Source organism: Argiope bruennichi, chromosome 5, assembly GCF_947563725.1.
Source record: "Argiope bruennichi chromosome 5, qqArgBrue1.1, whole genome shotgun sequence".
In the NCBI taxonomy this organism is placed as follows: Eukaryota; Metazoa; Arthropoda; class Arachnida; order Araneae; family Araneidae; genus Argiope; species Argiope bruennichi.
The window spans coordinates 30,562,445-30,575,813 of NC_079155.1; the positions used below are offsets into that span (position 1 = coordinate 30,562,445).

General features: G+C 29.6%; 1 protein-coding gene across 1 annotated transcript in view; it reads left to right on the top strand.

Moving 5' to 3' along the window:
- Positions 1 to 13,369, top strand: part of LOC129969667 (potassium voltage-gated channel subfamily H member 1-like) — a 431,779-nt gene that overhangs the window by 353,358 nt on the left and 65,052 nt on the right. Inside the window, exon 12 of the mRNA XM_056084324.1 lies at positions 267 to 355. Coding sequence (XP_055940299.1) covers positions 267 to 355 — 89 coding nt within the window. The remainder of the gene's footprint in view (positions 1 to 266; positions 356 to 13,369) is intronic.

The window sequence follows — 13,369 nt, forward strand, 5'->3', positions numbered from 1 at the left end:
GCGCCACGGGTATTAAATTGAATTTAATTAAGTTAATCAATGAACTGATAATTAACTTTGAAAAGAATTAAAAGGGTTTAGTAGTAAAAAGTATGAAAAGCATATTTAATGGCTCAACAATTAGAAATCTTAGCATATCGGGGACTAGTGAAACATCGATTACAAAATTCTGTCTTTACAAGCTTGAAGCAAGTCGAATTAAGTAAAGTATGTAAAAACAAACTCTGACATTTACTATGCAACTTGCTATTTCTTTTCATTTTCAGGAAATCCTCCAGACCATGGGCAGACGGCGATTATTGGAAGCCCGCCTCACCAACGCCTCGGAGAAAGTTCCTTATCAGGACGACCCAGAGTAGGTGTGCATTCACTCCTTTTACTACGGAGAAAACAGCGGAGGCTTTGCTTTTCTTTGCAGAAAGATGGAGGGGAGGGCGGGGATAATAGGAGAAGCATACATTTAACAAAATTTATATTAAGAACAAAAAAAAATTGAGAATTGAATCTGCGAGAAAAAGATTACTTGGTTGGAGGTTAGGAAGTTTCATATTGTAAATTCAGATAAAAAAAAAAGAATAAATGGTTTAGTCCATATTTCCTGAATTCTTTAAAAATTGTTAAAACTTGTGGTAACTTTTCGAAGCAATTAATTTAGGTGTAAGTAAACTTTCTAAAGCACAATTTTCACTATAAATCATCACCGAGGCCATTAATTAGAGGGCAAATAATTTGGAACTTCAAAAGCCCGACAGGATTTGACGAAAACACAATTTTTGTAATGATATTTGGTGATATTTGAAATTTTAATGCTAACTTGAAATATATAAAAATTAAAACACATAATTCTGTGCATAATATAAAAATATAAAAGAGAGAAAACTTATTATAACTTACCAAAATACAAAAAATAAGTTTTATATGTGCAAATACATGGATAATTTGCAGTTTTCTTAGCGTTTATCTTGATCTTACATCGTCTTGTATACTAGTCACCAGAAGTTTCTAAAGAGAAATAAGCTTGTGCTGCCATCCAACTATTGAAGTATAAACTTCACAGAAGTAGGCTTCAAAACCCCCAAAGCGTTTAAATTAATGCAATACCATTAGAAAATTGTCAAGATTTATAAGTTCAGTATGTAATAAAGAATTAAATTAGACAGTATTGATTGCCCATTTTACGCTTTTACTTGTCAAGAGAACGTTGTCCAGTTACTATTAATTAAGGAATCTGTTTATCCCAAAATACATGGAAACATGCAAAACTAAATCACTAATTTTATACTGTTAATTAAAATTAATAATTAAAGGAACTTATTATACATTACATATTTGATAGCATGACAAAATAAATATTGCTTTTTGAATTTAACCATATCTTTTTAAGTTGCCTAAAACCATTTAAGATGAATGTTATATGTTTATTTTTTAAATTTTGCTAAACTCTTCTATCATTTATGTAAAAAAATTACAAAAAAAACCTATTTTAGGTATTTAATTAATTAATGTACCTCTTTAGCCCTTTTTAATCAGGAAACATCGCCATTTCAGACATATTCGTTAGAATATCTGTTAAGGTATCCGACTAGGTTAAAAACATGAATTTGGATAAAAATTCGCATTTTTATTATTTTGCAGTTTTAAAAAATAGGTACACTTCTGTTTCCATTGATATCTTTATTTTGCCTTTATGTCAATTAGAAGCCAAGTTATAATAAATTATTTACATATAAGTGATGCTTATCTATAAGCTTTTAAAAACTTTAAATGCATTTTCTGAAAAACGAGTTTTTTCCTAATTCTGTGCGCGAGTTTTCATCATATCTAATCAAGATATCTTAATGAAATGTATAATTAGTACTTGTTATGTTATGCAAAATGTAATGAATTATGGATTTGATGTTGTTCGATCTAGAAGTGGATTTATATTTGTTTAGTGTAAATACTGTTGAAAAAAATTCCAAAACTTCATAGTTAATTTCATATATTGCATACAAAAATTTTATTTTTAAATATAATTCTTAGATAATAGTTTCCTATAATCCTAGTTTTTGAAAATAAATGCTAAAATTTACATCAGTATATGTCTTTTCTTAAAAACCTGGCACATAAATTAAAATAATTTTACTTTTATTTTTTATTTTATTCTTCTATTAATAAAAAAAGCATCATATAAACATTAAAATAGTTATTTGTTTGTTTTGTAAAAAATTCCCTATTACCTAATCGAGTAAATTACAAATCAAGTTTTTCCATATTTGTTCTTTTCTTAATTTGAAGAGAAAATGTAAATCGGACAACTATAATATAGTTGGGAAAAGAAAAATATATAAAAAATTATTTCCAGGTTATCTAAAGTGAAATTTATTTAGCTATCTTAAAGTGAGTCGTGTTAAAAAATTTTCGGTTTCGAGATTAACTTTGATAGCCTGGACCAAAAACATATTTTTTTTAACATTAGTAATTATGGACGTGTAAGTAAAACAATAACAGCATTTTATTTAAATACGATCGATAATATACAGGGTGTTCATTAATTATTGTCGGGGTTTCTGTACCTCATAACTTTCGAATAAAAAATATTACGCAAAAACCGATTACATATTCGTAAATTACAACTCAAAGAATTTTATTAATGATATTAAAGTGTAAATCTTGCACAATTTGCACTTTGTAGGCATTCAGCTGAAGGCGATTATGTATTCGTAAATTCGCTGAACAAATTTTGACTCGAATTGAGGATGATGAAAATTACCTTCGGAAATGGTTCTTCAGTGACGAATCCACTTTTCATGTGTCAGAAAAAGTGAATAAACAAAACTGTAGAATATGGGACTCGGAGAACCCGCACGATTATCAAAAGTCAAAATTTGTTCAGCGAATTTACGAATACATAATCGCCTTCCGCTGAATGCCTACTAAGTGCAAATTGTGCAAGCTTTACACTTTAATATCATTAATAAAATTCTTTGAGTTGTAATTTACGAATACGTAATCAGTTTTGGGGTAATATTTTTTATTCGAAAGTTATGAGGTACGGAATCCCCGACAATAATTAATGAACACCCTATATAATCAATACAGTTTATTATTAATCACTGTGCAAAACGCTGGAAGAAATTGTTGAATCTTATTTATTATCTACATTCTTGATTTACTATATTTTTATTCAATGGGCTACATTTGATTATTTTAATACGATTTTAAAGTATGTTTCTAAAAGGTTTTAATTTGTCATATGAAATTATTAACTTTATCAATGCTGTCGCGATGGAAATTCATCTTGAACTAAACTTCTATTGCACTATCTCGGTTGCTGTAATAAATTGTCCTCTGAAAAAGAAAATTTCATGTTGAAACTTCAATTAATTCATTTAAGAATATAATTTCATTTACTGAATATTCAGCCTAAAAATAAAGAAATAAAATCCCAAGTTGTCGATACAGTTCAAAGAAAATTTGTCTTTTATTCTCAGAAATTTTTCAATAAATTATCAATAACTGAAAATCTCGGTTTTGTTGTTTAATTAAGTACAATATTTTTTAATATAAAAAATAGAAATAAATATATATTGATTCTGTACAAAATCATCTTCTTTCTACCCAAAACATAAATTGTACAAAACATTAACACGAAATCTTATATTTTCTAAAGTATTTTTGAATTATTATAATTTGCAAAACAAATTTGTAAAAAATTCTTTATTTTTATGAATTTGTTTCGAATCTTATATGCATGAAAGTATTCATATTTTTTTTAAAATGCTTCGAATTTTAGCATAAATAGCACAGAAATTTCCGAAATCTCTTCACTCTTTTATAAAACATCATGTATAATATTACCAGGGAGAAAAGAAAACACATAAGCATACTGAACCAGTAGTACTTTTTTTGCAAGCTCAACGACATAAAAAAGTTATTTGATATACAAACGAATTTTCTCTTTCCTATCTTGGGAATCTTCTTATATTGTGTTAGAATTCAAAGAAGCTACATTCAAAATAAAATCTCTCAACTTTGAGCTGTGCGTCGAACAAAACTAATATACTCTCTCCTATTTTAAAAGATGAATGAATTTGTTTTCCCGCCACCTGAAACAAAAATTCTGTGTCTTACAGCAAGAATATTATTTCGAGAATAAAAAGCGGGTCTGTCTTGAGCAAACAGAGAATCGAAAGGAAAAGTTTTGAAAAGAAAAAATAAATTTATCGGTAACTCCTTCAGATCTTTTCATTTCTTTTAGTTCGCTTTTCTTCAAGAAGAATTTCTAAAACAATTTCTAGGAAATTATCGTTTTCATATCCTAATATTTTTATCTCCTTTTTTTAAGAACATTCGCTCTAAAGTAAATTTGTAAGAACGTTTTGGTGATAAGTGGTAATTTTATGATAATACACTTCATATTTATAAATTTTTTATACTATCCATGGCTCCATTATCGATGAAATAGTAGTGGAATTTGGGAATAGTGCAGAAATGTAGGATTAAAAATATGGTAAAGGCTTATTTGAATAAATTAAAATGTTCCATATTAATAAATTATTTACACTTAAAAATGTGATAAATAATTATTTTATTAGTTAACCTAATTCTGCGCAGTTCTTTTTATATATTTAGTTTATATTTTGCAATTTTAATTGTGTAAATATAAATGTAAATGTAGGAAAACAGTTTAAAAAATTATTTCTTAACCTAGCCTTTTCTTCAAAAATAATTTTTAAAAATTTAACGTTTAATTACCGTTTTGCTTTTAAAATAACCATCTTTTTTTACTTTCTCATGTACATGTATAGAGAAATAATCCCAAAAGAATTCAAACTCGAGATTTTGGTAAATCTCCACGTTTTAAATCTCCCTGAATTCGAAAGACACATTTTTGAAAAATGTCCTTCCGTCTGTGACAAATATAACTCAAAACGCTTTGAGATAGATCGTTGAAATTTGGTATATGGTCTTTGCACAAAACTTGCAAATTTTTATCAATTTGCGAGTAAGATCTGTTCAGAGGAAGTCTGTCTGTCTAACTTTTCGAATATATGTTACCAAGATAATTACAAAAGGAAGAGAGCTAAATAGATATGATTCGGTACACAGATTTAACATTTATAGTAGGCACCTGTCAAAGTTTGGCCAAAATCAACAAAGGGTTGACTGTCTGTTAGTCTGTACTTTCAGAAACATGTAAAGGCGATAATTCAAAAACGTAATGACTTCAATATATTAAAATCAGATATGAGATTTTTTTACTATAGTTGCCGTTTTATGTCAAATCTTTACTTCAATCGACTGAGAAAAACATGTCTAAAGCCCAAATTCGATTTTTAGGTACTATTAAATATATGCTGTGGCTTAATCACCAAAACACTCGCCAAGGATCACACGATATATTCAGTAAAAATGCTAAATTCACGCCAAAAAATATTTCTTAACTATTGTAGGCCAATGTCATGCAAAGCCTCCTCTGACGTGATTGTGCAAGAAAGTTTTGGGGAGACCAATTCAGCTGCTTCATGAAATAAATAAAATAATTTTTTTTTTTTCAAAATTGTGTTGAAAAGCGCAATACTTATGAATTTGTGATTGCAAAATGCTTTATTTTGCTATGAAAATAATTTTTCCTGGGAGCTTTTTCGTTCTGCCTAGTGAAAGAAACGTCTAATGAAAGAAATAACTATTAATGCGTTTTGCATTTCGATATTGAAAGATAGATTTTAAATTACTTTTAAACTTTATGAAAGCTAAGCATTAATAATGAATCATATCTTTTCTTTGACACACTTCAAAATATGTCGCCATTGATTTAGCTGTTTTTAAAATATATTTTATGAAAGTTTAGAATAATTTTTATTAGAATTAATTATTCGTCAGGACCATTCGTTCATTTTATCATGTGAGAACATGATGTTGTTTTTACTTGAGGTTTCTGAAGCGATTTGAAGGCAGCAAATTGCTGAAACATCAAAATGCGTAGGCAACAAATTGGCGATTTATTCCTTTTTTTATTTTGGAGTCGGCTTTCACAGTATAACTTTTGAAATATCTATCATCTGCTAATGTAGTTTTATTTTGGAGTCGGCTTTCACAGTATAGTTTTTCCATTATCTATCGTCTGCTAATGTAGTTTTGTTTTGAAGTCGGCTTTCACTGTATAGCTTTTGAATTATCTATCGTTTGCTGTTGGAAATCACAGTGATACTGCCCAACTCGCTCAACATTTTTTAAAAATAAACCAAACAAGTTAAAACATTGTTTATTTAATCGATAAAGATTGTTGGTTCAGGGATAATTTCAACTAATTAAAATAAGGTTATTAGAAAATAATGCAGAAGTTTCTCACATCTGCCGATTTATGGAGAACTAAAGTTACATTTTGATTTCCAAATTATACATTCTCTGCATTCTTACGAATTGTCTTAATTAATTTAAGTCATTAACTAGTTTCAATGGTTTGAAACAATCACGAGACTATCAGATTACGCATGCGTCGACATTTAGAAAAACAATTTTTTTTTTTTCCTTTCCATCTCAAAACCGGTCGAGCTCCAAAATTTTGTTTGCCAGCTAGAAAAGTTGAAAATGAAAGTTTAAAAAAATTATCATTATATATATATATATATAATATAGACCGATAGAGAAGTGTTGTGATTGTTTCAAACCGGTTTAAACTAGTTATGATGATAATGACTTGATATGATAACTTGAAATTTGCGATAGTAAATTTCATTTTTTTAAATTTAATTTTGTTTCGTTATTTCTCTTAATGTGAGAAATTCGTTCTTCATTTAAGAGTCATGTTTTTTCCATGAAACCAAATTTATCGGGACATGGACCAGTGGCTTGGTCAGAACTATTAATTTATTGGTTTTCCTTGTTGTTTTAAATAAATAGATTTAATGAAAATTTGAAATTGAAATCGGAAATCAGTCGAAAGGTAAACAATCAGAGATTAGTTATATGAACTGCTTACTTTATTGAATATCAAAAAATAAAAGAATTTACAGTAAAATTTCATTTTATTCATATAGACTTTTATCTCTTTTGGCTTCAGATGTATTTAAAATTGTAAACTTTAGAGAATCATCCTTAAGGCCATGCATAACACAGTAAAAGAGATGATTAAATCTGAATACTTGTTAAAATAATATGATTTTAATATTTCTACATTGAAGAAAATAAAAGCTTCAAATTAAATTTCTAAAACTACTTTGCTGGCACTGTAATTTTATCGCTGTCAAAATTTCAGTATGTGTATTTGAAAACATATAAATTCAATCTTGTATCTATCTGCCTTGTATCTTTTCTTCAAATGATATCCAAAGGATTATAACTTCTAGAAAATTGTATTTAAAAAAAAGAAAATAGAATATCTACCCCGGTTTTTGTGTAACCCATACTATCATTCGTATCACAAACTTATGTGCGGTTGTGATAGTCCAATTAAAGCAAAAATGCCAATTAGGCAAAAAGAACAAAGGAAAGCAGAAATACAAATCAAATATTTTGAATATTGTAAAACGAGATGTAATATAATGGGAAGAATTCTTCTCTTTAAATGGAAAATCGGTTGTCGAAACAGTTAAAATTCACATTCTTGTTAAAAAAAAAAAAAAGGACGCGCATGTTCTCAGTACCAATCGTCTCCCCCCCCTCCCCAGTGAAATCTTCACTCAAATGAACTCAGTCAGATCAGTCAGTCCGAATTGTGTTTTGAATCCACGTATGAGGGGTGCGATAAAATCATTTAGAGAATTTTCAAGGACAATCTGAATCAAGTTCCATGTTATGTTAAAATTACTATTTTTCGTAAAATTTTGAACTGTCTTGCCAAAGAATATCTTCATTCGAAATATTCTAAGCGGTCATATACAGAGAGATAAATATTTTTATTATTGAAAACTGATACTGATGAGGCAAAAATTACACTTTTTCTTTTTTAGAACTCTTCAACATTCAAAAATCGTCATAAATCTAGAATGCGGGTTATTTCTTTCTAATATTCAGATAATTATCTTGTAGTATAACATTAGGCAACAGATTTTAATCTCTAGGGTCATATGAAAGATTGGCTAACAAGAAATATTCGAAAAAGCCTTATTATTTTCAAACATGCCATAATTAAGTGATTTTCAACAATAAGGAAAAAACATTTCAATCTGTATGCGATAACTTATGTATATAACGCTATCGTACGCGGCACAGAAATAGCTCTTGTTACAACGAAAGCAGTAAAATGTAAGCAAAGCATCATACAAACGCTTCATTAAGTGCAGCTGTAAAGAATGTTTTTACAGCTGCACTTAATTTAACACTTCGCTTAAATAATTAATGCAGCTGCACTTAATTTAACACTTCACTTAAATAATTAATGCAGCTGCAAAATATTATTGGAATTTCTAAAGTGTGGGATTGTCGTGTCACAATATACTCCATTCAGCCAGAGGAAAAAAAATATGCAAAAGAAGTGAAATTGTTAAAAACAAGCGTCGAAGTTTAAATGAGATCCAAATTAGACCTAACCATAGATAGATAAAGAAAGAAAATTGATGTTCATTATCTATATATATATATATATAGTTATTGTTTTCCAAAAATTATTTTTGTATTATCTTAAAATTCATAAAATTATCTTTTCAATGACATCCATTCCATTTGCCTTCAATTCTTTTCTTTATTTAATACTAGCCGCCTTTGGCGACCAGCCGGTTCGCCAATCTTAATGTTCGTTTAAATTTTAATAATTAAATAGGTTGAACCGGAGTTTAATCCCCTTCTTCGCCAAGTTGCAATAACGCACCAAAGCTGGCAATCTTTATTATGCACTATAATTGAACATCTGCTTCTTTGCTTTTGAATATTTCGCAAGGCCGTTGTTTGCGATTTTTAAAAATTTCGCCAAGCAGGGGATAAAACTCCGGTCGTACCATTAAATATTTTACGCAATTCCAAATTTAATAGATTCTTCAGCAAAATATTTTAAAACTTCAAATTTTGATAGTCATATAATTCACTCATAATATTATAAAGGCCTTCAGTTATAGCGTGATATGTATCTCTCTAATTTTCTGTTACCCCTCGTAGAAATTATGCTTTAAATTAAAGTGTAAATGATTAATCTGCAATTAATATAATAATATTTTTTACTGAAACAAAGCATTTTTTTAATAATATGATTACTGATAATAGAGTCACTGAGCGTTTAAACTTTATGGTCACTAAAGAATATCTTTCATAATTTATGTAATATCTCAAGAATTTGTCAACAAAAATTTCTCCGATTCATCATGAACAGATCGATTCATTAACAATGTTTAATTTTAAATGCATCAAACACTAAGAAAATAAAATGAATCGTTTAAAATAATCGGTCGAAATCAGGTTTAAAAAAAACTACTTAAAAAACGATGTACTTAAAACTATAAGCATATACAAAAATATATATAACTAACATAAATACATTTTACTTACAAAAGCATGCAACTAACCTAAAAATAATTTAAATCGTCCGTTGGTTGTCATGCCAACAATCAGAACAATGCGCATGCGTGGATTTTCTTCGCCAGTTACGTTAACGCAAATGCGTAAATTTTTCTACGCCAGTTGGGGTAACGCTATGCAAATTAAACATTTTTAATTTCCTTTATTCTGTGTTATTTTAATTCAAAAGTACTTCAGAATGAATCTGAAACATGGATTAATTAACAATGTTTAATTTTAAATGCATAAAACATTAAGAAAATAAACAGAATCGTTTGAAATAATCCGTCGAAAAATGTTAACCCTAGCCTCATTACTGTTGGGAGAAAAAAAACAACTGATGCCTTACTTATTTGGCGGTGGGGAAAATGGAAGATTTTTTTGGCGGGAAAGTTAGTTTTTAATTAATAATTAAAATTCTAATTAAAATTTCAAAAAAAGGGACCCCAGGTGCACATTCCCGTCCTCTAAGGTATACATGTACCAAATTTGGTAGCTGTAGGTCAAATGACCTGGCCTGTAGAGCGCCAACACACACACACACACACACATTGAGCTTTATTATAAGTATAGATATGTATTTTTTAAATTTACTTTTATTTCAATCTACATAAATATTATAATGAAATTCAAAATCATGCATCATAAAGCTGAATCGAGTTCTTTTTATCATCGTTAAAATTACGAATGAAAGAATTGTCTTCTTTGAACATTACCTTCAAAGTAGGATTTTCCCATCCGCTTTCATTTCGTAATAAATCATTTTTTTTATCCCAGTAATTCGTAGTAATAACGATTTAGTTAAATTCATATCTTTCAATACTATCAACTAACAGGTTTAATTTTTTAATGCATTCCATATATTAATCTTTTCAATGTTTAAAGAGTCGATAACTAAAAGTAAATTTAAAAGTAAATCAAACGCCTTTGGAGAACAAGTGGGTCGATAAAGGGTATAGTTGTAATTAAAGTGAAATATTATATCACCCTTAAATACTCTAATTGCGAAAATATTATTTTATTAAATTCTTTTCCCAGAAAACGTTTAATATAAAAAAAATTCGAAACGCAATCTACAACAACTCAAAAGTTATTTCAATTAAAATTTTTGAAAAAAATTAACTTTCATTGTATTAATCGGACTCCATTTTGCTATATCATTTTTCATCCATAAAATCCACTCCATTTCAGAGTAGAAACTTGAAACCAGTAAACTATTTACTGTTATTTTCTCTTCCCCGTCAGAGAAAAATCGATTGAAAAAAAAGTAGACGCCCAAGAGCAAGAAACTTTCAAAATGATAAAACCTCCACCCTCCTATTGAAACAATTTCAGAGGAAAAATCCCGTTACCAGGTTCTCATTGTATTCTGAAGTTCCTGCTGCAATTCCAGATTTCACGCACTTACGTAAAACGCGGGAGGAAGATATTGAAGAAAAATATCGACATCGCGCAGTTTTGTTGACATTAGAATTCGGAATAACATCCTGGCACCTGATTTGTTTGTCTCTCCGTCAGTGTTTGCATTTCTTTTCTTTTTCGTACTCTTTCGATCAGGACCGTGGCTATAAATAGAAAAGGGATCTTCAGGAACTGGTAGTGAGGCTTTAGAAATGGCGGAAGTTTTTATTATGGGAAGATTATTCGGGTCTTTTTCATTGAATATCGTTTACTGAAATGTTCAGCTGTTCCATTAGAATGGGAATTGCTGATAGTTTTGAATAGTTTTAACGTTAAAGAATGAAATATTGTCTTTAAAAACTTTAGAGTAGTATTAGATTTTTTTATATATAATTTCCTAAAACTTTGCAGGAATTTTTACTTTCTCGTATACGTTGTATAAAAAAAATTCGAACTTGCGATTTACACGAATCTCCACGTTTTAGATCTCCATGAGTTCGAAAAACACATTTTTGGGAAATGACCGTTTTTCTCTCTGTCTGTGATGAAGATGACTCGAAAACGCGTTGAGCTAGACAGATGAAATTCGGATATGATCCTCATACCAAATGTGTAGATTTCTATCAAATTTTTGTGTAAAATCTGTTCAGAGAAAATCCGTCTGCCCGAATATAAATTAACATGATAATTACAAAACGGAGAGAACTATATAGATAAAATTAGGTGCATAGATTTAACATCTATGGTGCTGATACCAGCCAAATGTTGATATAAATCCAAATACAGGTTGACTGTCTGTCGGTATGTATTTGCTGAAATAAGTAAACGGGAAAATTCAAAAACGTAATGACGTAAACATATTGGATTTGGTATGGGAATTTGTGACAAAAAGGGCTGTTTTGTGTCAAATTTTTCTTTTAATCGGTTAAAAATAACGTGTCTAAAACACAAATTCGATTTTTGGATACTATTAACGCAAGCCAGGGATTAATCGCAAAGTTACGCTCCATTTATGACACAATAGATTCAGTAAAAATGCTAAATTCAAGCAAAAAGTTAATATTTTCTAACTATTGTACATCATTGCCATGCAAGGCGTTCTCTGGCATGAGATCTGTATTAGAGAGTATGCGAGAATGTTTTAAGAGGACCACTCCCTGTGACTATATTTAAATAATTGAACTTCTTTTGGAGAACTTTGTTTTATGCGTCTTATTACGTTTCTTAAGTAATTTCTTTAAAAAATACGAAATGAAATATTGTGAATTTATTTTAATAGTTATCGTTAAATCACTACTGTTATTTTTAAAAATATATTTTTACTACTCAGTAGTAGAATAAATGTAATTTTCATTAGGGTTTTTTTTTTTAGTTTTCTTTATTCCCCTCTTATTTACCAAGGTATTTTCGATGTCATTGTCAAATGTCTGTACAACATATTGTTACAAATTTTTTCTATACAGCAGAATACCGTCGATCAATCGTAATGACGCAGCACATTTAATTGCTATAGTTCAGCAGCTTTCTTGCTGTCTAATCCTCCAGTTTCTTTACCTGTCGGCGACTCCGACCACTCTCACACACACAGCTTCCGCCGATACACACACTTCTTCTTCAGTTTCCGAGTGCCCGTCTTTTATAGCTCCGGGAGGCGGGGCTAAATCTTCAGACCAATCAGGGCGTATCTGAATGTATCTTCGTTATTACTGGATGGATCGTGAAGCTTCTCGAACTTTCTGGTATTATCCATTTAGTCGCCAAACTCGCCAAATTCGTCGCCAAGTTAATCGCCAACCTCTGAGTTCATTGACACGGCACCCGCTCAGCACACACAGGACAGATCGTACAACGGTCTTTCTTAGGATGACACTATTCGTCTTGCTGGGAAGCAAAATTACAGGTTTGTAACAATATATTGTCAAAATCCCCAAATTTTAATGCCCTGCGTTTACAGTTTTTTCAAAAGTCTTGCCCTCCATTATCTTCCCTGCTTGATAAGATGCCTCATGTCACACTCTTTGCATTTTTAAATCCCCTAAAGTTTTATCCATATATTTAAATCTTGATTGTATTTTAGAGTTTCTCTTTTTATTCTCTTCGATTATTGTTTTAAAATGAGATAATTTTACCCATTGGGTGGCGCAGTATGGTCAACATCATGGCTCTTGCGCCAGAAAACCCCAAACAAATCAAATCAAATCAAATTCCCTCTTGTTTATATTTGAAAGAGTTTCCAGACGAATTTTTCCCATTAGTTCCAAAAGAATTTTAAAGGACGAAACTATTTTGCTTTTATTTAATATCTTCCTATATATATATATATATATATATATGAAACTCGCAATTAAACCCATCAAAATAATTTGAGAATGCTTTCTTCCAATCATAATAAAACTTGAAACAAATCAACCCCTATAAAAACAAATCAAAGACTTAGAATCTTTGTACTTTTAATTATGTTGATCCTCTCAACCTGAATTTTTACTCGAGAAATTCT